Source organism: Mchenga conophoros, linkage group LG11 (genome assembly GCF_057382185.1).
Source record: "Mchenga conophoros isolate Kocher_MC1m ecotype Shallow Benthic linkage group LG11, M_conophoros_male_GT1.1, whole genome shotgun sequence".
Lineage (NCBI taxonomy): Eukaryota > Metazoa > Chordata > Actinopteri > Cichliformes > Cichlidae > Mchenga > Mchenga conophoros.
The window spans coordinates 20,787,437-20,807,410 of NC_140536.1; the positions used below are offsets into that span (position 1 = coordinate 20,787,437).

Here is a 19,974-nt window from a genome sequence, read left to right on the forward strand (position 1 = left end):
TTAAAAAACATTGCATGGTAATGCGCTATTTTGGCTGTATGAGGGGTACTCGCGTAACTCCTGATGATCTGTGTTATTTACTTAATCTGTCAGGGATTTATATTTTGTGGCTAATTGGTTTATATCATGAACATCAACTGTATATATTAGATTTGGTGTGAAGAAGCAGTGCGTTAATGGTACTTTAAAGCTGCACATTTGTTTTCACTGATGAGCATTCTTCAGAAAGTCGCTTACTTTTCACTGCGGCAGGTTGAGAAGAACTAACAGAGAAAATGCAGACAAGCTTTTTAACTTGATGGCAATGGTGATGAAAACTTCTGTGTTTTTCTCTGACAGCCTTGTGTTGACTCCTAATTAGACCCTCAACTTGAGCACCATGAAGAGAGACAAGGCGGGGGAAAAAATAAAAACAGGTGTCATCCACTTATCCAGATTTTCTGGTTGTGCTTGCGGGGCAGCTTTAATGCTTGCTGCATCGTATATAAACGTACCTCCAGGATAAGCAGCGCATGTAAATTGAGCTTTATGACATTGCTTTTAGTGTTTTAGTCATTAAAGATACTTCTTTTGGGTTAGATTTGAGAATCCCTTCTTCTTTTATTAGGATTCATCTACTGCTTCATTGAGATAAGTAATCTGAACTGGAAAATATAACGAAAAACTAAATAATTCTCTTTGAGCAAACATAGCAGGAAGGGAGGACATTTGCTTCCATCATTTGGGATGAGGGGAAAGTGGAGGGAGTAAAGATAATCATTAACACGTAATAATATAACACTAATTCCTAATCCCATTTTCAAAGCCTAAAACACATTCACACAATTCAGCCAACTTTGTTTTAGCATAAATATTGAACAACTGATTTAATCACAGACACAGAAATTAGAGGACTTTGGTCTTTGTTTAGTGTGAAGTTCATTAGAATTGTGCAAAGAAACAGGGATATTTCAATAATTCAGTTTCCCCACATTAGCTGGTGTGTTTGTCCAGTTAACAGCCAAACGCAGAGCCTTAATAGCTTGTGAAAGCTAATAATTTTATGCTTTAATGTGGAATCTAACTTTGATAATAAATAAAAGAAAAGCATTCGGCTTCTCCGGTGGACAAATTACTTTGTAAATCTTGTAAAAAGCCAAATTTTCAGGCCTTATGCCCCAGTGAACATAATACGCAGATTTGGTTTACTTCAAAGAAATTCGTGTCTTGATGTTAAACCCGTTTGAAAGTCAGCCTCACAATCAGATCCAGTCAGCTGTACCTCCACCCGTTTGTACATTAATGTGGAAATTTGAGATTGAGTCATATACAAGCAACCTTTCAGAGGACACAGTTTTTAATCTTCTTTCTTCTTGTCTTACTTGCTTTGAATTGCTTTGTCAGTGTGAGTTTTACTATTTAGTTTACGTTCTCAGAGCCTTAGGGTTTGCCTTTTAAGTTCATTTAACGTTGAGGCACGTTTGAAGGTTAGGTTGCCCCGTTTGCAGTAAGACGCAGGGCTTGCAAGTAGCTGTTCCTGAAAAATAAATCAGATTCAAATGCAGAAATCAACAAGCCAATTGAGTAGAAAGATTGCCTAGGGGCTTGTTTTTCTTTTGTTTGTTTTTTTATTTTATGTAAATGTGCGTTAGGTATATTTTCAAATTGGTATGAATGGCTTCCTGACTGATTTATTGAGTCTTCTAGGACTTAAAGTCTGACTGGCAAAACCTTTGTCAGCACTGTATGTCCTCTCTCACTGTACCTTCTGCCGGTCTTGCTGAGAGCTACAATCACTAGTGATAAATAGACACTCCATTCCTAATCACTGCCATTGTAGTGTCATTACTGAATGGGCCACTCATTTCAGGGTTGGCAAGATAGCTCAGTTGTCCTGCCAGAGGCACTGGTGCTTTGTCTCAGAAAATGTCACCAGTGTGCAGAGTTTTCAAACGGAGCCAGCGTCATGCTGTTGTAGAATCAGAATCGTAGAGTTTTTAAAAAGGGAACTTATCAAATAAAACAAACAAAAACTGTACAGTATTTTTGCAAAATGTACTTCCGTTGCCTGTAAAGACCTCTATATTGTTTGTAAATGTAAATGGACACTGACTGTGACCTTGAAATTTTTAAACCCAATGTTGCAAGGGGTTGAGGAACTGGGTTCAAATGGCTCACAGTAGCAATTTTCAACATCCAATCCAGGTTACATCTGTGTTTTACATGGTCCCTGAAGGTTCCATTAGAATCTTCATAACATTTTCATGTTTGTGCATGTGCATGTATTTGAATCTGGACTCTGAAGAGAATTGATGGATGGATGGAATATTTTGTTGACGTGTCAAATAAACACGGTGGTTATAAATATTATGTATTTATGTGAAGTACGAATATAAACAGGATTAAAAATATGCATTTTTAAAGAGATGCATATAGAGATAAATAAAAGCATAGTACAGATGCCACTGACTCCTTAACTCAATTCTAGCAAATTGCCCTTTCTGCCACCAAATTGCAGTTTCCTTATCAACCACGCTCGAGCTAGCAATTTCCTTCTCAATGGGTCTCCAAGTCAATGAGTACCATTCTGCTTTAACCTTCAGCTGGCACAAGAGGCAGTAATTATAGTGACATACTGAGCAGTACCTCTTATTTCATACTTCAATTAGAAAAGAAAATATAACGTGCATATTTCATCTTGAAATTGCAACATAGCAACAAGTCCTCTTGTCAGTATTTATTTTTCTAAAAAAAAAGAAAGGAGAAAAGTAAAATTGCAAACAAACACATGTTTTATTGTATTGTGTGATAAAACTGCCCAGCAGTAGATAAAGCTGGATATAGATCAAGACATTCATTTGTGTCTCTACTCCTACGGAGAAAATTGAAAAACGCCCAGAGTATATTAAAAGCAAACAGTAGTGTAGAGTGAGGACTGTTGAACAGAAAGTACAGTTTTGTTTGCTTTGTCTGTTTGCGATACTCTTAAGATGTTACTTTTCCACAGAAAATCAGAACAAGGCTGCTAATGAAAGCTGAGGAAAATTACAAAGGGATCGGAACTGCACACTCTGCTCCATACTCTGAAGTAGGGCTGGGCGATATGACCCAAAATTCATATCTCGATATTTTTTAGCTGGATGGCGATATAAGATATATATCTCGATTTTTTTTTTTAAGCCATAAAGTAAGAACAAAAAGAGTTCTTAGTCAAAGCTGTGTCCCAGATGTCACACAGGCACTTTTATTAACATACAGCACAGATGTACATGAAAAATTACTCAAAATTAAATTATGAGCATTCATTAAATAATAATGCTCCATAAATAAAATAAAACAAGGTTGTTTTTGTGCTAAACAAAGAGCTCACAATTGTGCAGTCAAAATGTAAACTAAAAGACGCTGAGCGTAATAACAAAGACAGACAGATTTCACAGCTGCTCTGTTCCCAAGTTTTGCTGTGTGACTGACAGCCTGGAGTTTGAAATCCGCTTCATAACCACGTCTCTTACAGGTGCCATTTATGGTCCTTATCCACACACAATACGGTAATATTACGTTGATGCACAGTACGTATCACTCCGCGAAGCTCCTCGGTAGCCGTAATGCGCCGACAATCTATCAAGCGGTGCAGCTCCGTAGCTTACCAAAGTCGTACTCAAACATTTTTGACAGATTGCTGAGCGCCGTGTACCACATAAAATCAGTTCGCGGCCATCAAGCACAACCAGAATTCATACATAAGGCGCGCTATCAACTTTTGAGAGAATGAAAGGATTTTAGGGTTAGCGCTGTTAGCTCGTTAGCATGTTTAGCTCGTTAGCACGTTGACGCCGTCCAGCCCCACGCATGGGGCGATGCGCAGTAACTCGTTAACGGAGATTTGCCGTGTCCGTCTTGTCGCTGCCTGCATGTGAAGCGATGGGGGAGGAGGGGGAGTTGTCTTCAGTGAAGGCGAGGCGGAGTAACGTTGCGTAGAGACAAAAGTGGACGAAAGAGAGGCAAACTTGCGGCTCCACAACTATAATTATAACGTAACATAGACTATATCGATATAAAGGATATTGTCACATCTTATATCTCGTACAAAAATATATCGATATGTTTTAAAAACTCGATATATCGCCCAGCTCTACTCTGAAGTCATCCCGCTGTACGTTTCCACATCTGGATGACAAAAGAGCCAAAATACACTCGCCGTTTCTCTTTCTGGAACGGTTCTCCTAGCAGTTGAAACATCACAGGATAAATATCTGTACAGTAATCTGTAGACTTGGTCCAAAATTTTTTGAGACTCTAAGTGACCAAAAAACAATGTAAGAGGAGAAACTGATGGCAAAATATTACAGCAGAGGTTCTTGAATAAAATCCAGCTTGAACCAAACTTGCTCCCTACTAATCAATACTGCCTTGCGGTTGCAAGAGTCTCTCAGACAAAAGAGGAAACAAAACACCGGGGAACACGATTACATGGCTTTGACTTTCTAGCCTGACTTTTTGAGTCTGCCCTGGCTCTAGTCGTTGATTTCTTTGGAGAGAAAAACTCCATTACAACCGAGAGAGAGGAAGAAAGAGCACGGGGAGCTTTGTAGTTCAAGAGCTTTCCTTATAAGCACAGAGATAACCTGTATGTGGAAATGACTTGGGTAGATTTTTGAATTATTTTAAAAGTGTTTGTGCATTACTTGAATTGCAAGCACGAGAACAAACACTTAATCTAGTGTTGTTTAAGGTTCTAAGTGTGCGTTCATATTAATGCTTCCCACTATTTTTATTGATTTATCATCTCTGTTTGTTGCTGTCAAAATGTTATGAATACAATTAATTCCACTAATGAGGAATACGAAGGCTAACCAATCAGTCAAAAGAGGTTTTGCAGTTTTGTCACATCATCGCTTAGCAACCACTTTTGCTGTTTCCATGGGGATTGACTGTAAAACTGCCTTTATGTAAATAATAACACTTCGAGTCGCTTTGAAGTGGAATTTTTTTCTTTTTTATACTTTTATTTTCTAAAACTGTAGAATTGAGCTGTCTCAAATGTTTTGTTATTTCAGTGTTGTTTTTGTCAAATTAATGCCTGTAGGGCTTCAGCCATTCAGAGAGATTTGGTACTAGACTGTATGGTGGACAACATGAAAGCTCGAGCGCGTGAGACAATTATTTTATTAGAATTTAATAGATATCCATAGTGGAGGTTCATGACAGTTTCAACTATGAGGTGGCAAGTGCTCGTTATCATAGCTAACATGCGTACATGTAAGTATTGCTTTTTTTGACTCACTATGTCTATACCAGGGGTGTCAAACTCAAATACACAGTGGGCCAAAATTCAAAACTGGAACAAAGTCGTGGGCTAACGTTAATATTTATTGAAAAAAAAATCTTCCTCTAGATATAAGAATGAATCTTTTCTTATGGACTCAAACAAGTTTTGCTGAAAAACTGAATATGGAACAAGCAAAGCTTAATACTAAACAATATATATATTAGCTGTATAATACCAGTAGGCCAGCTCTAATAGTAATTTGGTATGGCTTCGCAGGCCAAATATAATTAGGCTGTGGGCCAAATTTGGCCAGCGGGCCAGAGTTTGACAACTATGGTCTATACCAAAACTTAGCCATGCTAATTTGTTCAGTGTTCTTGTGGGTAAAGTTTAGTGAGTCATCATTCAGATGGATGTTTGGAGATGTTGCCAAGATGGCTGCTGAGTGACAAGACTTACTTCTGGAAGGATTTTTGTGTTTTTGCTGTTGTTGTTTCCAGACTGACTCTGTTTAGTGGTTGCAGGGTTGCATGGTAATGCAGTCCCAGGTTAGTGGATATGTTGATTAAAGTTCACGTGTATTATTGGTTAGTATGGTTTAGGTCCGTTAGAGTTTAGTGACATACATTTACATTTTATTTTTATGTTAGAGTAACAATGATAATCCAGCGTGTGTTTGCTTCTAAGCACAGTGTAGTCTGTGTACTTTAATCCTCTCAGCCATTAGCCTCCCTTTTATCCAACAAGCATTTAAATATTTATTATTACAGTAAGCTACTACCTAATGCATCAGGTCGATGCTTGAAAATGGCAACAGCAACAAAACAAAAACACAAAGCATTCGGTTTGCATAGTGACATCTGCCTCTTTTTTTGTGGGAACAAAAACAATTTATTTATTTATTTAATTATTATTTAATTCATTGTTTATTGGTCACCGAGTACAAAGACTTTTAAAGATGAACCACGGCTGTTGAATTCAGATGAAGTGGCCATGGTCACAACCCAATTTGCCTTGTGTTAATCCAGTATGACTCCTCTTATGCACTCACTCAGAATAACACCATGCAACGGCATTGCTTATTAGAAATTGCTTTTTTCTCCTGAGATATAACCACAGTTGTAATTTATTGTGATTATCTATGGTCCTTGTAAATAGAAGTCTCAAGAAATTAAGTTATGCTCCTGGTTATGCCATCTTTACATTTATTTTTTTTTCTTCTTAAACTGGCAGTTGTGTGAGTATACCAGAGGGGAAGTTCAACTTAGCCACACTTTTGTTGCATTAGCTGGCTTGAAAAAAAACTTAAAATAAGTAAGTAATAAGTAAAATAAGTATCACAATGGTGGTTATCAACTTTTTCTGTCAAGTCGGGCTTTTTGCTTCAGGTTCTGTAAGATCACATGACTCTGCTTCTGCACAAATTGAGTGCCACCTACTCTTTTCAGAGACGTCGTCAAGTGGTGATAATGAAATTGTGATAAAAATGTAAAAAGGAAATTAAAAATAGAACTGTAAAGTGCCAAACTGTTGCAAGAAGGACCAGAGACCGATGCTGCAGAAACTGTTAACCTTGGAATTTAGTACACAGAGCAGTAAAAACAAGCATTTTAATTAAGCCGATTGTTTTAACACTGAGCGCGCTCTCAGTGCTGCTGTTCGTTCTAATGTGACCGCTATACATTAGAGCTCTGAAACTTTAAAGTGCATACATTAAAAGTCCCCTAACCTAATGAAGTTGTTGTGGAAATCACTTTAGTTTGTTGGCAGATGAAAATGACAGTGTTCTAGTAGCTGGTGTTTAAGAAACTTAGCACCAGGTTAGAATCAAGTATAAATATGTGCACATTCCAGTGACAATGTGGTGTACAGTTTAGTATAATGCAGTCTAGCTAATTAACCCATTAATCTCACTTCTTAGTACACCACTCAGGAAAACCTCAGACTCTCCAGTAAACATCTTCATGCATTAAAGAATCTGAAAATCTATTAAACAACCAAGAAATGCTGATCTGCACACGTGAACATAATAAATATTTACATGACCCAGAGACTTTATGCTGTGAAAAATATTTATCTTCCCATCTGACTACACTACTCCAAAGACATCTCAGAGAGCAATAAACCTACCACATAGCTCAGTTATTGAATGAAGTAAAACCATGAGTGGAGTAAAAAACAGTTCATGATGTCTTTAGTGTGTTTTTTTTTTGTTTTGTTTTGTTTTTTTTCCCCCGTACAGCCACTTTACCCCCGACTGAGGACTTAAATATGACATTTGACAATTTGATCTCTCTCTCTTGGTTCAACAGAACGGCGAGGCATCACTGTTTGAGGTGAACATCCGTTACGTCGGCGGGTTGCTGTCGGCGTACTACTTGACAGGGGAGGAGGTAAGATTAATAGATGTCTGTTATCCCTCTACTCTAGTGAGATCTGCTGCTTCCTTTATCTCACACCAGGCCTGCAGTTTGAATGATGAACAGGCTGCCACTGAGGGTGACAGCATTTGTGCACATCAGTGTGTTTAGGTGTATTTATGTGTCACCGCTGTGCAAGCATAAAATTATCTTGGGCCATTTCAGCATTTTCATGTTTTGGGCTTTTCTGTTGTTTGGAATGGGAAAAAACTGTCTGTGTAAGATATATAGGTAAGGGTTTAAATATGTACTCATCCTCACCAGTTTTATGTTGGACCTAATTGGTTTATACATATTTTTCACTGGATGTCAGCACATGTCCAACTTGTCTGCACCTCATGGTAATCAAGGCCTTATTTTGACAACCGAATAATCTTTCATCAAATTCTAAAAAATGAGATCTTTTAAAAAAAATGCATCACATTTAGTCATTTCCAGCTTTAAACGATCACATTCAAATTCATTTTGAACTGGAGCTGTTTAGTTTGTAGACATGTAGATATTTCTGAGCTATAGACACAAAAAAATGTAAAGCAACCTCACTTGCATATGAGAATGAGGGTTTGAAGAAGTAGCAGATGTAAAATGTATGGCATGTAAGCTGCATTGAGCATAAAATTAATTAGTATCATATTACGGTAATGTGAGTTTTAATGAAGGCTTCATGTCAAATTCATCTGTGAATTTACTAGACTGACTAATCTGCCGGTCACAGATGCTGAAAGTGTGGAGAGTAGAGATGGCACGATACCACTTTTTTATGTCCGATACCGATACCGATATCATAAATTTGGATATCTGCCGATACCGATATGAATCCGATATAGTGTTTTTTAATCAACAAAACTGTTTTTTAAATATCTTGCTGCATTTTGTATAAGTTCATACTCAAGTTTAAAACAACAACTACACTAAAGCTATTCTGTTATACCTGTATGCAAAAAAAATATTTCATAGTTCAGCAATACTGATCAATCTAATAAACTTAGACCTACACCATCCTCCCTATTCTGGTATTTTAAAGAGTACTTAGCTTAAATATTAAGCAACCTAACTAATAGGGTTCCAACTCCCAGCAACAACAAAAATAAATAAATAAAAAATAGGGAACCACCCCTCACGCTCCACCTCATGATGCTTAATCGACGTAATCAACCTTAATTTGATGCAGTGTGAAAAAAAAAATGCACAGAAATCAATTATTTTTCAAGAAATATTAAATAGATTCAACATCTTTCTTCAACAAAATTGCAGACTGCACAGATGGTACCTTCCCAAAGGAAAAAGTACTATAGCTTACTAGGGTATATTAGACTTAACAGTTACTATATACAATAATGGACTTTATTCATTTTACATCAAATTAAAACTTTGGGTGTAAGATTCAGATAAATATTAAATAATTAAAAGCGAGACATTTTAAATGAGAATAAGAAAGAAAAGTATGTCTTTGTGCCCCCTTTTCCCTGTTAATGCCCTATCGGCCCCCCTGGCTAAACTTTGCTAGATCCGCCCCTGCACAGTTACCAGCGTCAGCTGTAGAAAAAGATCCTGGAGTAGAAAGTAATATTAAATAAATTCTAACAACAGCTGATCAAGCTTAAATGTGCTGCTGTTGTTCAGCCGCTGGTTTCCTCTTTCTGGTGCAAAGTGGGCCAAAAACAAACAAGAGACACGGACTTGCGACAGAAAAGCCGATCAGCTGATCATTAGCAGTTTCATGATTGAAGTAGCAGCCGGAGAGTGAGAGGCAGTCGCTAGTTAAGCTTAACACAGGAATGCTTTACAAACATTCAGAGATGGACTTACACACTTGCTTTACTTCTCTCGGGGATAACTTTGTCAGAGATGAAATGCCGGGTTGCTAGCGAAGCTCCACATGCTATCCAGACCACCGACAGGTCCCGCATGCCACAGCCGCTCTATCACGTGATGCATACTGCTCCGACGTGCTAACGTTCTGAGGTGAGTTACGGCGTGTTGCAAGTTTTGTGAGGTGCTTTCGTGATATTTAATGGATCGGATTACATTTTTTATTTTTCTCCGATATCCGATCCAGTAATTTAGGTCAGTATCGGACCGATACCGATACGTAATATCGGATCGGTCCATCTCTAGTGGAGAGCCAGTTACTCTTTACTAAAGAAGCAGAAATGCACCTCCTATTATCTCCCAGTGCATCGTACTTGCCCTACATGATGCGTTTCTTGATTGTAAGGCAATATTGCAGTGCCAGGTTCAGGCTTATAAACTGCACACTGCTGTAGCTCCCGAGGCTAGATGCTGATGTCCAGTAAATCCTTCCTAAATGATAATATTAAACTGTTTTTTCAGTTTCTGTGTATTTTTAATATAATACCTATAACATGCGCAAACAAAAGCTTTGAAATGGTTTGTGTGGCTTTCCGGTAACCTGTTAACTACATCACAGAAACACTGCAAGCCATCAACTCATATTAAATGATAATTATAATTAGATATAAATAAATTGGAACTTCTGGAGGCTTTTCTTTAGCTTTTCAATGTTTCACTGGATTCTCGGGGGGATTTAACCTGAATTTTAAATTTAATCAGCCTCTAAGAATGTGCTTTTTTTGCTTTGTCATTGTAGTATTGAAGTGTTGCTTAGAGGTTAAAGAGCCAAGCCTGAGCAATTTGATTAAATTTAGAAGGCAAAGTTGAATGGAAATTTTTTCCCATTGCTGAAAAAGTACAAGAGCTGTGTCCTTGTAAAAGCTCCAGTCGCTCCAGTGAAGCTGTTCAGTGGCTCTGTATAAAGGCCCGAGGTTACGATGGACAGCATCCAGGTGTGAAGCTGTGAAACTGCACGAGTGTGAAGCTCGGCCATGTCAGGAAAAAAAACGTATGAATGCTCTGTAAGCCTTGGTTGAATAAATAAAGGTTTAAAAATAGCCTGCGACAGCCACGCTGCACAAATGGGCCGATTCATTATCAGTACAGTGTGAAATCACTGGAGGTAAAGGTGTTGTCATAATGAGCATCTGCCTGTAGCAGCCCTGGAGAGCACGCACATGACATACACTGCAGTTGTAGTGTTTTTCGTGCAGTGGAAAAGGCGGAAATCTTCGTGGCAGCAGAATTAATGCGAAAGGATCCAGTGACATATGAACACTCTGTCGCTTTAATGGACATTGATTTGCAGGCCAAGCGAGCTGAGGGGAGAGCAGCATAAAATTGTCCAGCTCTGCTGGATGAGTGAAATATGAATACATTACTGGAGCAGAATATATTGTTGAATCCATTATTCCACATTTGCCTGCCATTAATGCCATGCAGAAAATATTCTTCTGCTTTATCCACTGGTCCATGGAAATGTTCTATATACGGCACAGAGAATGACATTTCGAATATGAGTGTATTCCTCATAAAGTTTGCTTTTGTCTCACCTTGTCACAGAAGGACATGGCTGCTAAGGAGCTTAGGTGAAGCAAATCTGTAGAAGAGACACCTTCCTGCTATCTTTGCGTCATTTAATCTTCCCTTTTTAACCTCAGTCTATGTCACGAGTTTCCTTAATCTGTTTTGTTTGAATGACTCCAATCCTTTTCCTACTTTCTTTTCTTCACATTTGGATTGCCTGACTGTTCACTGTACGCAGTCTCTCTTACGAGATCGAGTACACGGCCTCCGTTTCCTGACAAACATACTGTATCAATACCCTTTACTCTGGTGCCGCTATCCATCACATGACTCGGCTGCGTGCTCTCTGTGAAAGTTCCCGGAAAACAAGATGGATAGCCATCTCTGATCCTCTGAGTCACCCTTTGGTTCTCCCATTAGGAGCTTCTCTTAGGAGTATGCAGTTCCATTCGAATGATAAAACCAATAGATTGAAGGTCTGTCACTGCCGCAGAGACTTAAATCAGTTGAGATACACTGTTGCGGACTATTACGAGATTGTGCATCAAGTTTGACCAGAGGACATTCGGCCGCTGGTGCTGCTGTAAATGATTGCCAGGAACTGCGTGATGATTATGGCTCCTTGCGGGACACAGTTTGCTGGAGAAATGCTTGGAGCAGAGCTGGAGAAACACCTGACCATTAATAACCTCCTGTTGTTTTGACCTAGTGGAATGCATTGTTTATGTGTGTGTGTTTTCTTGGAGCCCCAGAAGGCTTGTGGTTGGTCTTTTTTATGGAAGCAGTTTTCACGTTAAATGTCTTGTTCAATCGGGTCTGGCTGCTACTGCCCCACTCTTTCATCATTCACCAACACACACTTCTGGCAGTCCACATGGCTCTGAGAGCAGTGGCAACTACTCCAGCAGCTATCAGGAAACATTATTGCCCGATGGTGGACTTTGTGCACCAAAAGCTAATCTTTTTTCTGACTGTAACTTTCAATGTGTGTTGTCCTGATACAATCACAACTTTTGCTACCACAACCATAAACAGTCTTCAGCCTGTATTTAAAATGTGCTTGGTTCACTACAATAGTTTTTTAAATAGACTCTAAATATAACAGATGTTTTTGTGTTTGATAAATCATTATCCTGAAAAAACTTCCTTAAACTGGGAATCTCTCCATGAGTTTACATACTGGACATGCTCATTAAACATGCCTTGAATTTCCCCGCTTCCTAAGCACACCTATATAAGTATGCATGTTTTTGAATGTCAGCTCGGCCTGAATTTCACCACTGCTTGGATTCATGCTGCATGCCTTCTTCCAGCCATCTCTGTGCAGTGGGTTTCATTTGTCAGTGTCCATTTATATGCAGTGTGTGTGTGTGGTGATGAGACTTTGTTGCTTCATCCCTTTTCCTTATCAAGAGCACAGAACAGTGAAAGGAGAAAAAGTGGAGGGGAATAGGAATGAATTCAATCAGCCTTGTGTGAAAATTGCCCGCAGGGCTGAGCTGAAACAGAGAGCGAGCCAGCAGTGAAGAAAGACGCGTGCTCATGTGGTCATCAGCAAAAGGAAACGAGGAAATGGAGCAAGGGTGCTCAGGAGAGGTCGCAAGGAAAGAAGTGTGTTTGTATGAAGGAGTGTAATGTTATCAGTTATATTCATGGGGGACAGAAGAGATTGAATCCTTCTCAGTGTTTGAAGAAAATAAAGTGATCATCTTTGGGATGGCTTTGAGGAGATTCCAAACATTGCAAACAAAGACCCAGAGAAACAGAGTTAATGATTAAAAAAAAAAAAAAACAATAAAACTCCTAAAAACCATAAATTTCGCTCCCGAGTCTCAACTCTCGCGGCCTGGTACCAAACGACTCTTGGGGACCGCTGGTCTAAACAATGGATGTAAATCTAATGCTGCCAAAAAATCAATCCAAACTCTGTCATTTGGCCAATGACAGTCCATCTTAGTTTTTTCTCCATCTCACGGAGTTTCCAGCTGCAGTTCTCATGTTGTTAAACGAAGCAGAACTCTGTTGCATGTAGTGACAGACAGCTGCCAGCCTCTCTGTGCTACAACAGTAGTGTGTCTCATTCATCTGAGGGAGGCGAATTATAAATGTCCTGTTTATGTTTAGTACATAACAGATACAGAATGGTGGGTAAAGAAATACAGATCAATATGGAAGAGATTCAAATATTAAAGGGGGGAAATAGGGAAGATTAAGAACAAGCACGTAAAACAGTTTTAAAGTGACATAATATTACAGTTTATATATATATATTGTTGTTGTAGTGAGCTAAAAATTAGGAGTCTGAAATTACAATCATTGGTCGCAGCCACATTATGAATCCCTTTTAATGCAGCCAAATCTCATCAAGCCAACAAATGAATGTCGTGGTATTTATTTTAAAAATAAACTTTCTGCAATCGGTACACAGCAACTGATATCGAGACATGTTTTCTGTAACACGCTGCTGTGGTTTTCTTTCACTGAGGGGGAAAAAAAATATTTTCTTATCTTGGTCCTGTCTTACTTTTATTCTGGGTCAATCACATTCATGCCTGTAACCAGTCAAGAACTTCACTGTTTGTGAACTTTTGGAGAACATGCAAGAGCCGCAAATCTAACCTTTTCTGTTCTGGAACATTGGAGCTGAACACTGAGTTACTGTGACAGTTCAGGCTGAGATTTTTCTCTACTCAGGTTCACAAACTTTAGTGTTTGTCTTCGGCCTGTGGGTTTCTATTTAAAGTCCTCGTGGCATGTGTTTTTGGATGCGCTGATGAGGGGTATGGTGTTTGCATCTGTCCATGTTGTTGTCGTTCTAATTTGGGTGACCCACTTATGTCGCTGAAAATTGGTTTATTTTTGGGTCATATCACTCGAGAGCACTGCCATAAAGACAATATAAATATCACACACATCACACTCGGAAAAAATGCAATAAATTGTAAATACTGTCAGCGATGAGAGTCTAATTATGTTTCTCTGTTTGTATCCCCGTCTCAGCATCATTAATTGTCTGGGGGAACTTGCTGTCATGTAATGTGTAGATTAGCAGTGCAGTTGTCTCTCAGATTGAGTGATTCGAACTTTTCTCACCTGCACGAGAAGATCATGCACAACAAATAAATATTCATAACCAACCTATCAAAACTTACATGCAGAAGAAATATGAAAATGATCTTTTTCTGTAGATGTGCTGCCTGTGTACGCCTCTCCCTTCCTCTCTGAAACTCATTGTTACAGCGCCTCCAGAAAATTTCTGACTCCCCAGACATTTGCTTGGGGTTATGCAGCTGAATTTAAACAGCTTACATTAAGATTTCTTTCATTTCTTTTTTTTAAATAATTGATATTTTTCTGGTAGGCAAATATTTTTAAACTTGACATTGGTACTTTTGATAAATATTCAAGCCTTTTGAATATTTGCAGTCTTGTTATGGTGCATTATTAGTAATTTTGTCTACATGACGGGCACATCGGTTATTTCTTGTAACAATGTATAAGCTTAACTATCCTGAAGTAGGAGGTAAAACAGGATTGCTGGTATTTGTGTTTGTGCTGCCCTCTTTCCATGGCGCAATCGAGTGTTATCCTCCATAATAACAACCATTGCATGAACACTAATTACCGAAAAGCTTTTAAACTGTTTGGTGTTGATATGTTGGCCAATTTGGCTCAGACAAATGTTGCCTAATGTTAACATGTGAATTATAGTCAACAAACTTTTTGTGTGAGGCAAGATGTATGCAATAACACTCTCTCATATGGAAGCCCATTTCCGCCACAAAAAAAAGTAGCCATAACTCGAAATTTCGAGTTATCTTTCTCAAAATTTTGAGTTAATAACTTGAAATTTTGAGTTAGAGCTGCCAATCAGTAATCTACATGAATGACGTCATTTTCTTGTTACCTGGAAGCTGAAGCCCTCAGCTATAAATGTTACAGCTAAGCTACCAGTATTGCAGCCAGTCATGAATGCACAAATTGCTGAGTGTTTTCAGCATGGCTTCACAAATGATGAAATCCTTGTGTTATTCGCTGAATCACATGGTGTTACTATCAGCAAACGTACTCTGGAAAGTGCCAATTTGTTGCTAACCATTGGTAGCTCACGATCCGGTTTTGAGTGCGCATTCCTCTGCGCCATATCCTTCCGGGTAACAAGAAAATGACGTAATTCACTGATTGGCAGCGCTAACTTGAAATTTTGAGTTATTTTTGTCAAAATTTTGAATTAATAAGTCAGATTTTGAGAAAAGAAACTTGAAATTTCGAGAAAGATAACTCGAACTTTCGAGTTATGGATACTTTGCAGCAACACATGTTTGCATTTTTGGTATAAAAGTAAGGAAATAGTTGAATTGTGTTTTAAACCAACACAAATAAATTTTTTCAATTATTACTTTTAATATTCTTTAATAATATTCTTAATATACTTAATTGTTGTTTAGAGAAGCTTCAGTATGAGTAGATGAGGTTGCTTTTATGCCGTTAAAGAAACACTATGGTCCTGACTGAAGACAAAAACGTTATTTAACTGTAATCCCAATATTTTCCCAACTTTCAACAATTTTATTGTGTCTTCTATAAAAGTCTGCACATTTTCACAGCTTCCTGTAACCTAACATAACTCCATTACAAGGTGAAACATTGTGTAGCTGAGGATAGAATATGGCAGCAGTAGCAGCAATATAGTTACATGTCCCCATCCAGTGTTATTGGTGAATTTATCAGTTTTATCCACTATAGATTTTTATTTGAAAGCAGGCTTCCTTCTCATTTGGATTTTAAGGTCTGTTAAATAAGCACCCGTGCCTAACATTAAACATTTCACTTTGCAGTAGAACAACATCAAACCTCCCCTTTAAGCTAATATAATTTATGATAGTCACTGGTGGTTCTGCATCACTCAGGGACATCAGAGGGCTGTGATATAAAACACTGCACTATTAAAAGAACAGAAAAGAGGTAATTTGCTTAGTCATGACTGCCAGGCCTCACAATACCTTCTGCTGATGTTTTGTCCTTATTTCACATCATTTCTAACCACGCTTCAATTGTACTGTTTGCTTCCGGCCACAATATTTCCCGAATGACAGAAGCTGGGCCATACCCACCTGCACCCTGGTGCATTGAAGATGTGCTTTGAACTGTGTGCCACTGATTCACAGATGTGATCTGAATTAATTCTTTATAGAAGCACATCAGTTACCTACTGTAGTTGTCTTGGGGTAGCTGTTTTTTGCTTTGTTGCACAAATGATATCTCGTACTATTCCCTCTCTTCGTTCTGAGCCGCGATGGTATTACGGTTCTGGCACGCTCCGGTATCGCTTGGACGTCTTTTAAAAACAATGTTCAAACACACCAAAGCAGCAATTTTTCTCTGAATCTGGAAAAAAAGTTCAGCATTCATGCTGCTCAAGTCTGATTGTGGAAAATGTTCTCTGTGTTTGAGCCTAAGCAGTCAATCATGGCCCTTTGTGTCTGTCTGCTCCTTTCAGTTCTCTGCCATCACCCACAGCAACAGCCAGCAACAAGACTTGCATCAGCTTCCCTGCTGTGACCCTGCATACCATTGCAAAGAATTAGGTTGTAGCAGAGATAAATATGTGCCAGGTAACCCCCCCACCCCCAAGATATTTACTCTATGCAGGAATCCAATTGAATAAATTTGAGACAGAGCAGTCCAGAGAGTGCTTATTTTTTGTTACCAGAAATATGCATTGAGAGGATCACTTTTCAGCCATCCTTGAGGGACAAACATGGTTGTCTTTTGCCAGTTGAAGGTTACAGTGTCTTTTCACCCCCTCCCCATCATACTGGCTGCCTCTTACATAAGCTATGCTGAGAGGTAAGGAAATATGGGAAGATGAAGTGTGGTTGAAATATCAGATATATGGGTATCCAGTGCAGGTGTGGGAATTGCATATGGAGTGGATATATTTTGTGGATGTATGGTGCTTATGTAAAAGACTAATGGTTCCCTTTGTTTAAGAGAATACAGTATGTGGATTGTTTCTTTTACCTTTTTCATGCTACGTGGCACTTACCTACATGAACTAAATTTAAATCCAGAACATTTGGATGGTGAGTCTGTTTCTGGTATATATTTAACAATGTGAGCACTTGGATCCAGTCTAAAATATCTCAACAGCTACTGTATATGGATTCATGTGTCTCTTAGGGCAAGGTATTATATATTTAGTCACTTTTACTTAAGCTTCACCAGTCACTCAAAATTGTAAACACTTGTTAATGGAATTACTTTTGGCTTTAGTGACAGAGGTATAGACTATGTGCACGTTAGCATATGCTACTTCCTGTGTGGAAACTCCTGTGGGGAGCTTTGTTTCCGGTGTCCTATTCGCGCCTTGTTTACGGTCCAAAACAAATGAATGAATCAAGCGGCGATTTACATTTCAATAGATGTCTTGGGCATTTACCCAATATATCTGTAAATGATGTTCATCAACTTGTCGATGTTTTTCCAACGCGCCTCAGAGCAAAAGAGAAAAGGGATTCAAATGTTATATTTCTCAGTATCTGTAAACAGCTGTCCCTCGTTTATCGCAGAGTCACACTGCTAGTGATCGATGCAGCGATTCTGTACTGTACAGGAGAGACGTCACGGAGGAGATCGTCTGCAGCGATCACGACACAGGACACAATGTGATGTAAAAAAAAAAAAAACATGCAAACTTGCACTAAAAAAATCATAAGAGCAGTCACTATACAGAGATGTGTTTCCGAATGTGGACGATGTGTCTTCTGATTTTGTAGTGCAGTTCTGCTTGTGTTGAGTGATGTAAACAACTGATCGATCTAAACTCTTTAAACGTCAAAATTGATCATTAGATTCTTTGTGACACAACAGTGGTGAGTGTTTGCACCTTCTGCTCTTTGTAACTTAACGCGATCTTTCCGTTTTCGAGTTTTGGACATGATTTTTGGAGTATATCTTCGCAGTGGCGATTGACCGCAAAGTAAAGCTACCAGAAATGTACAACCCTACATTAGCATTTTCTTGTGCACAGGGTCTATTTTTGCTGTTGGTTTGAAGAAAGAGCAAGATGTTAGCATAAGTAGCATGTTCACGTCTAGTATGCTAATTACTTCATTGAACTCATTATACTGCTTTACCAAGTTACAGTTTTACAGAGCCAGTATCACTGATGTTGACATTTGTGTTCTCCTGTTAAATGATCGCTGCCTACATTACAGACTAGCAGAACTGGTCAAAATTGCTGCCTAGTTAGGTTTTTTTTTAACAGCTAAAACTACTAGCTACTACTTTAGCTAGTTGCTAATAGTTAAACTTTAAGGCTTGCACAGGCCAGGTTAACATTGATGATAACTGCTTAATATGTAACATTGTTGAAACAAAAGCTTCAATTATCTGTCAAAATTCCTGAAAGTGTTTAGTGTTGTGAACATCAGCTACTTGACTGTGTGTCTGTCTGTCTGCTAGTCTTTCACAGTGCTGTGTTCATCTGGGCGTTGCATTCTGAAACGTCCAGATGAACAAATGTATGTATTCTAGCTGTCCTGTTTAGTATATTCCACTATTCCTGAAATAGGTAAAGTTTGGAGCAAATTTCAGGCCTTCGAGAAAAGACTTGGACCTTTTCATTGAACTTCAAAGTCATACATTTCCTCAACATTTCACTGAATACCATACTCATTTCTCTCTGAAAATATTTACTAATTAAGGAATATTCTATAATCAATTTACACAGAGTGTGGTACTTCATCATTCTGACACTGCAATTGTTTTAATACTGAAATCAGGCAAATATATTAGTAAAGTGCAAATGAGCCACAAATGGCACTTGCGTGCTTGCGTAATCTTCACATACGTGTGAGTTCTGCTGCTTGTGTATGAGCAGTGTGGCTCCATGTGCATTTTATCTGTTTGCCCCCCTTCTTGCTGAAGAGCAGAAAAGTGGTCTTGGAAGAAATTTCGTTTCCTCAGATCAAAGTGGATCATCATAATCGCACAGTAACCTGCCGTGCTCTGTAGTCCCCGCCGCAGGCTTAGCCGCGAAAGGAAAGCTCCCTATTCCCAAACCCCTATTCTGCTCTGTGTACAAACACCTAATCCCATTTGTGCAGAGTTAAAATAACTGTGCTCAGCTGTACTCTTACACCTTTCAGTTTTATTATGGAATTAAGAGACGCTGGGTAAGAACAACATTCCATAACCAGCAGCTCACATATCTTGCATTACCTTGTTGAAATATTATATGCAACAGAGCATGCAGCTTATTTAATATTTGTTTGGGTGCTGTACAGTCAGCTAATAATAACTCTTTCACTGAATAAATCTGTCAGTCAACAATAAGCTAGCAGCTTGTTTTCGAGGCCTGCGGCCAGACTGAGCTTATAGGATACATTTCTGTGACTGCTTGAATTATTAAAGTGTGACACAGGGCAAACAAATCAAATCCAGGGGATCATTAGGCTACTCTTAATGATGTCAGCCTTGTGGTATTCAGGCCTTTTCGTTGAGTCCTTGCATAGCTCACAGCTGCCTAGGGGCTTTATTTTACAGGCTTCAGTGCTCCTCTCTGTCCATCAGCAATTAAAGCAGAAAAAGAGCCTCATCTGTGCCTTTAAGGAGGAACTGAAGACATCTCAACAAAATTTTAAAGTTTTCAAAAAGCACTTTAAATGATGGCAGACAAACAGAAATGTAAAATGACGTTTTAACTTTGTTCTTTGTACTTTCTGATGTTTTTCAGGCCTAAGAGACAAAAGATGTGAATTAAGCAAGATGGGCTTCATTACCGCCCCAGTCCATTATGCAGTATTATTTAGGGGTCAACGAGCTGGCTTTTAACTGTGAAACTATTGATCCTGGCAGCTTTGACTCTAATCAATATCGTCCTGGAAATGGAGATCTGTGCCTGGTGAGACTGGTGGCTGA

General features: G+C 38.7%; 1 protein-coding gene across 2 annotated transcripts in view; it reads left to right on the plus strand.

Moving 5' to 3' along the window:
• Window positions 1-19,974, plus strand: part of LOC146563995 (mannosyl-oligosaccharide 1,2-alpha-mannosidase IA) — a 195,896-nt gene that overhangs the window by 125,350 nt on the left and 50,572 nt on the right. For both annotated transcript variants that reach the window (XM_085291417.1, XM_085291418.1), the window contains exon 4: window positions 7,561-7,641. In XM_085291417.1, the coding sequence (XP_085147543.1) occupies window positions 7,561-7,641 (81 nt within the window). The remainder of the gene's footprint in view (window positions 1-7,560; window positions 7,642-19,974) is intronic.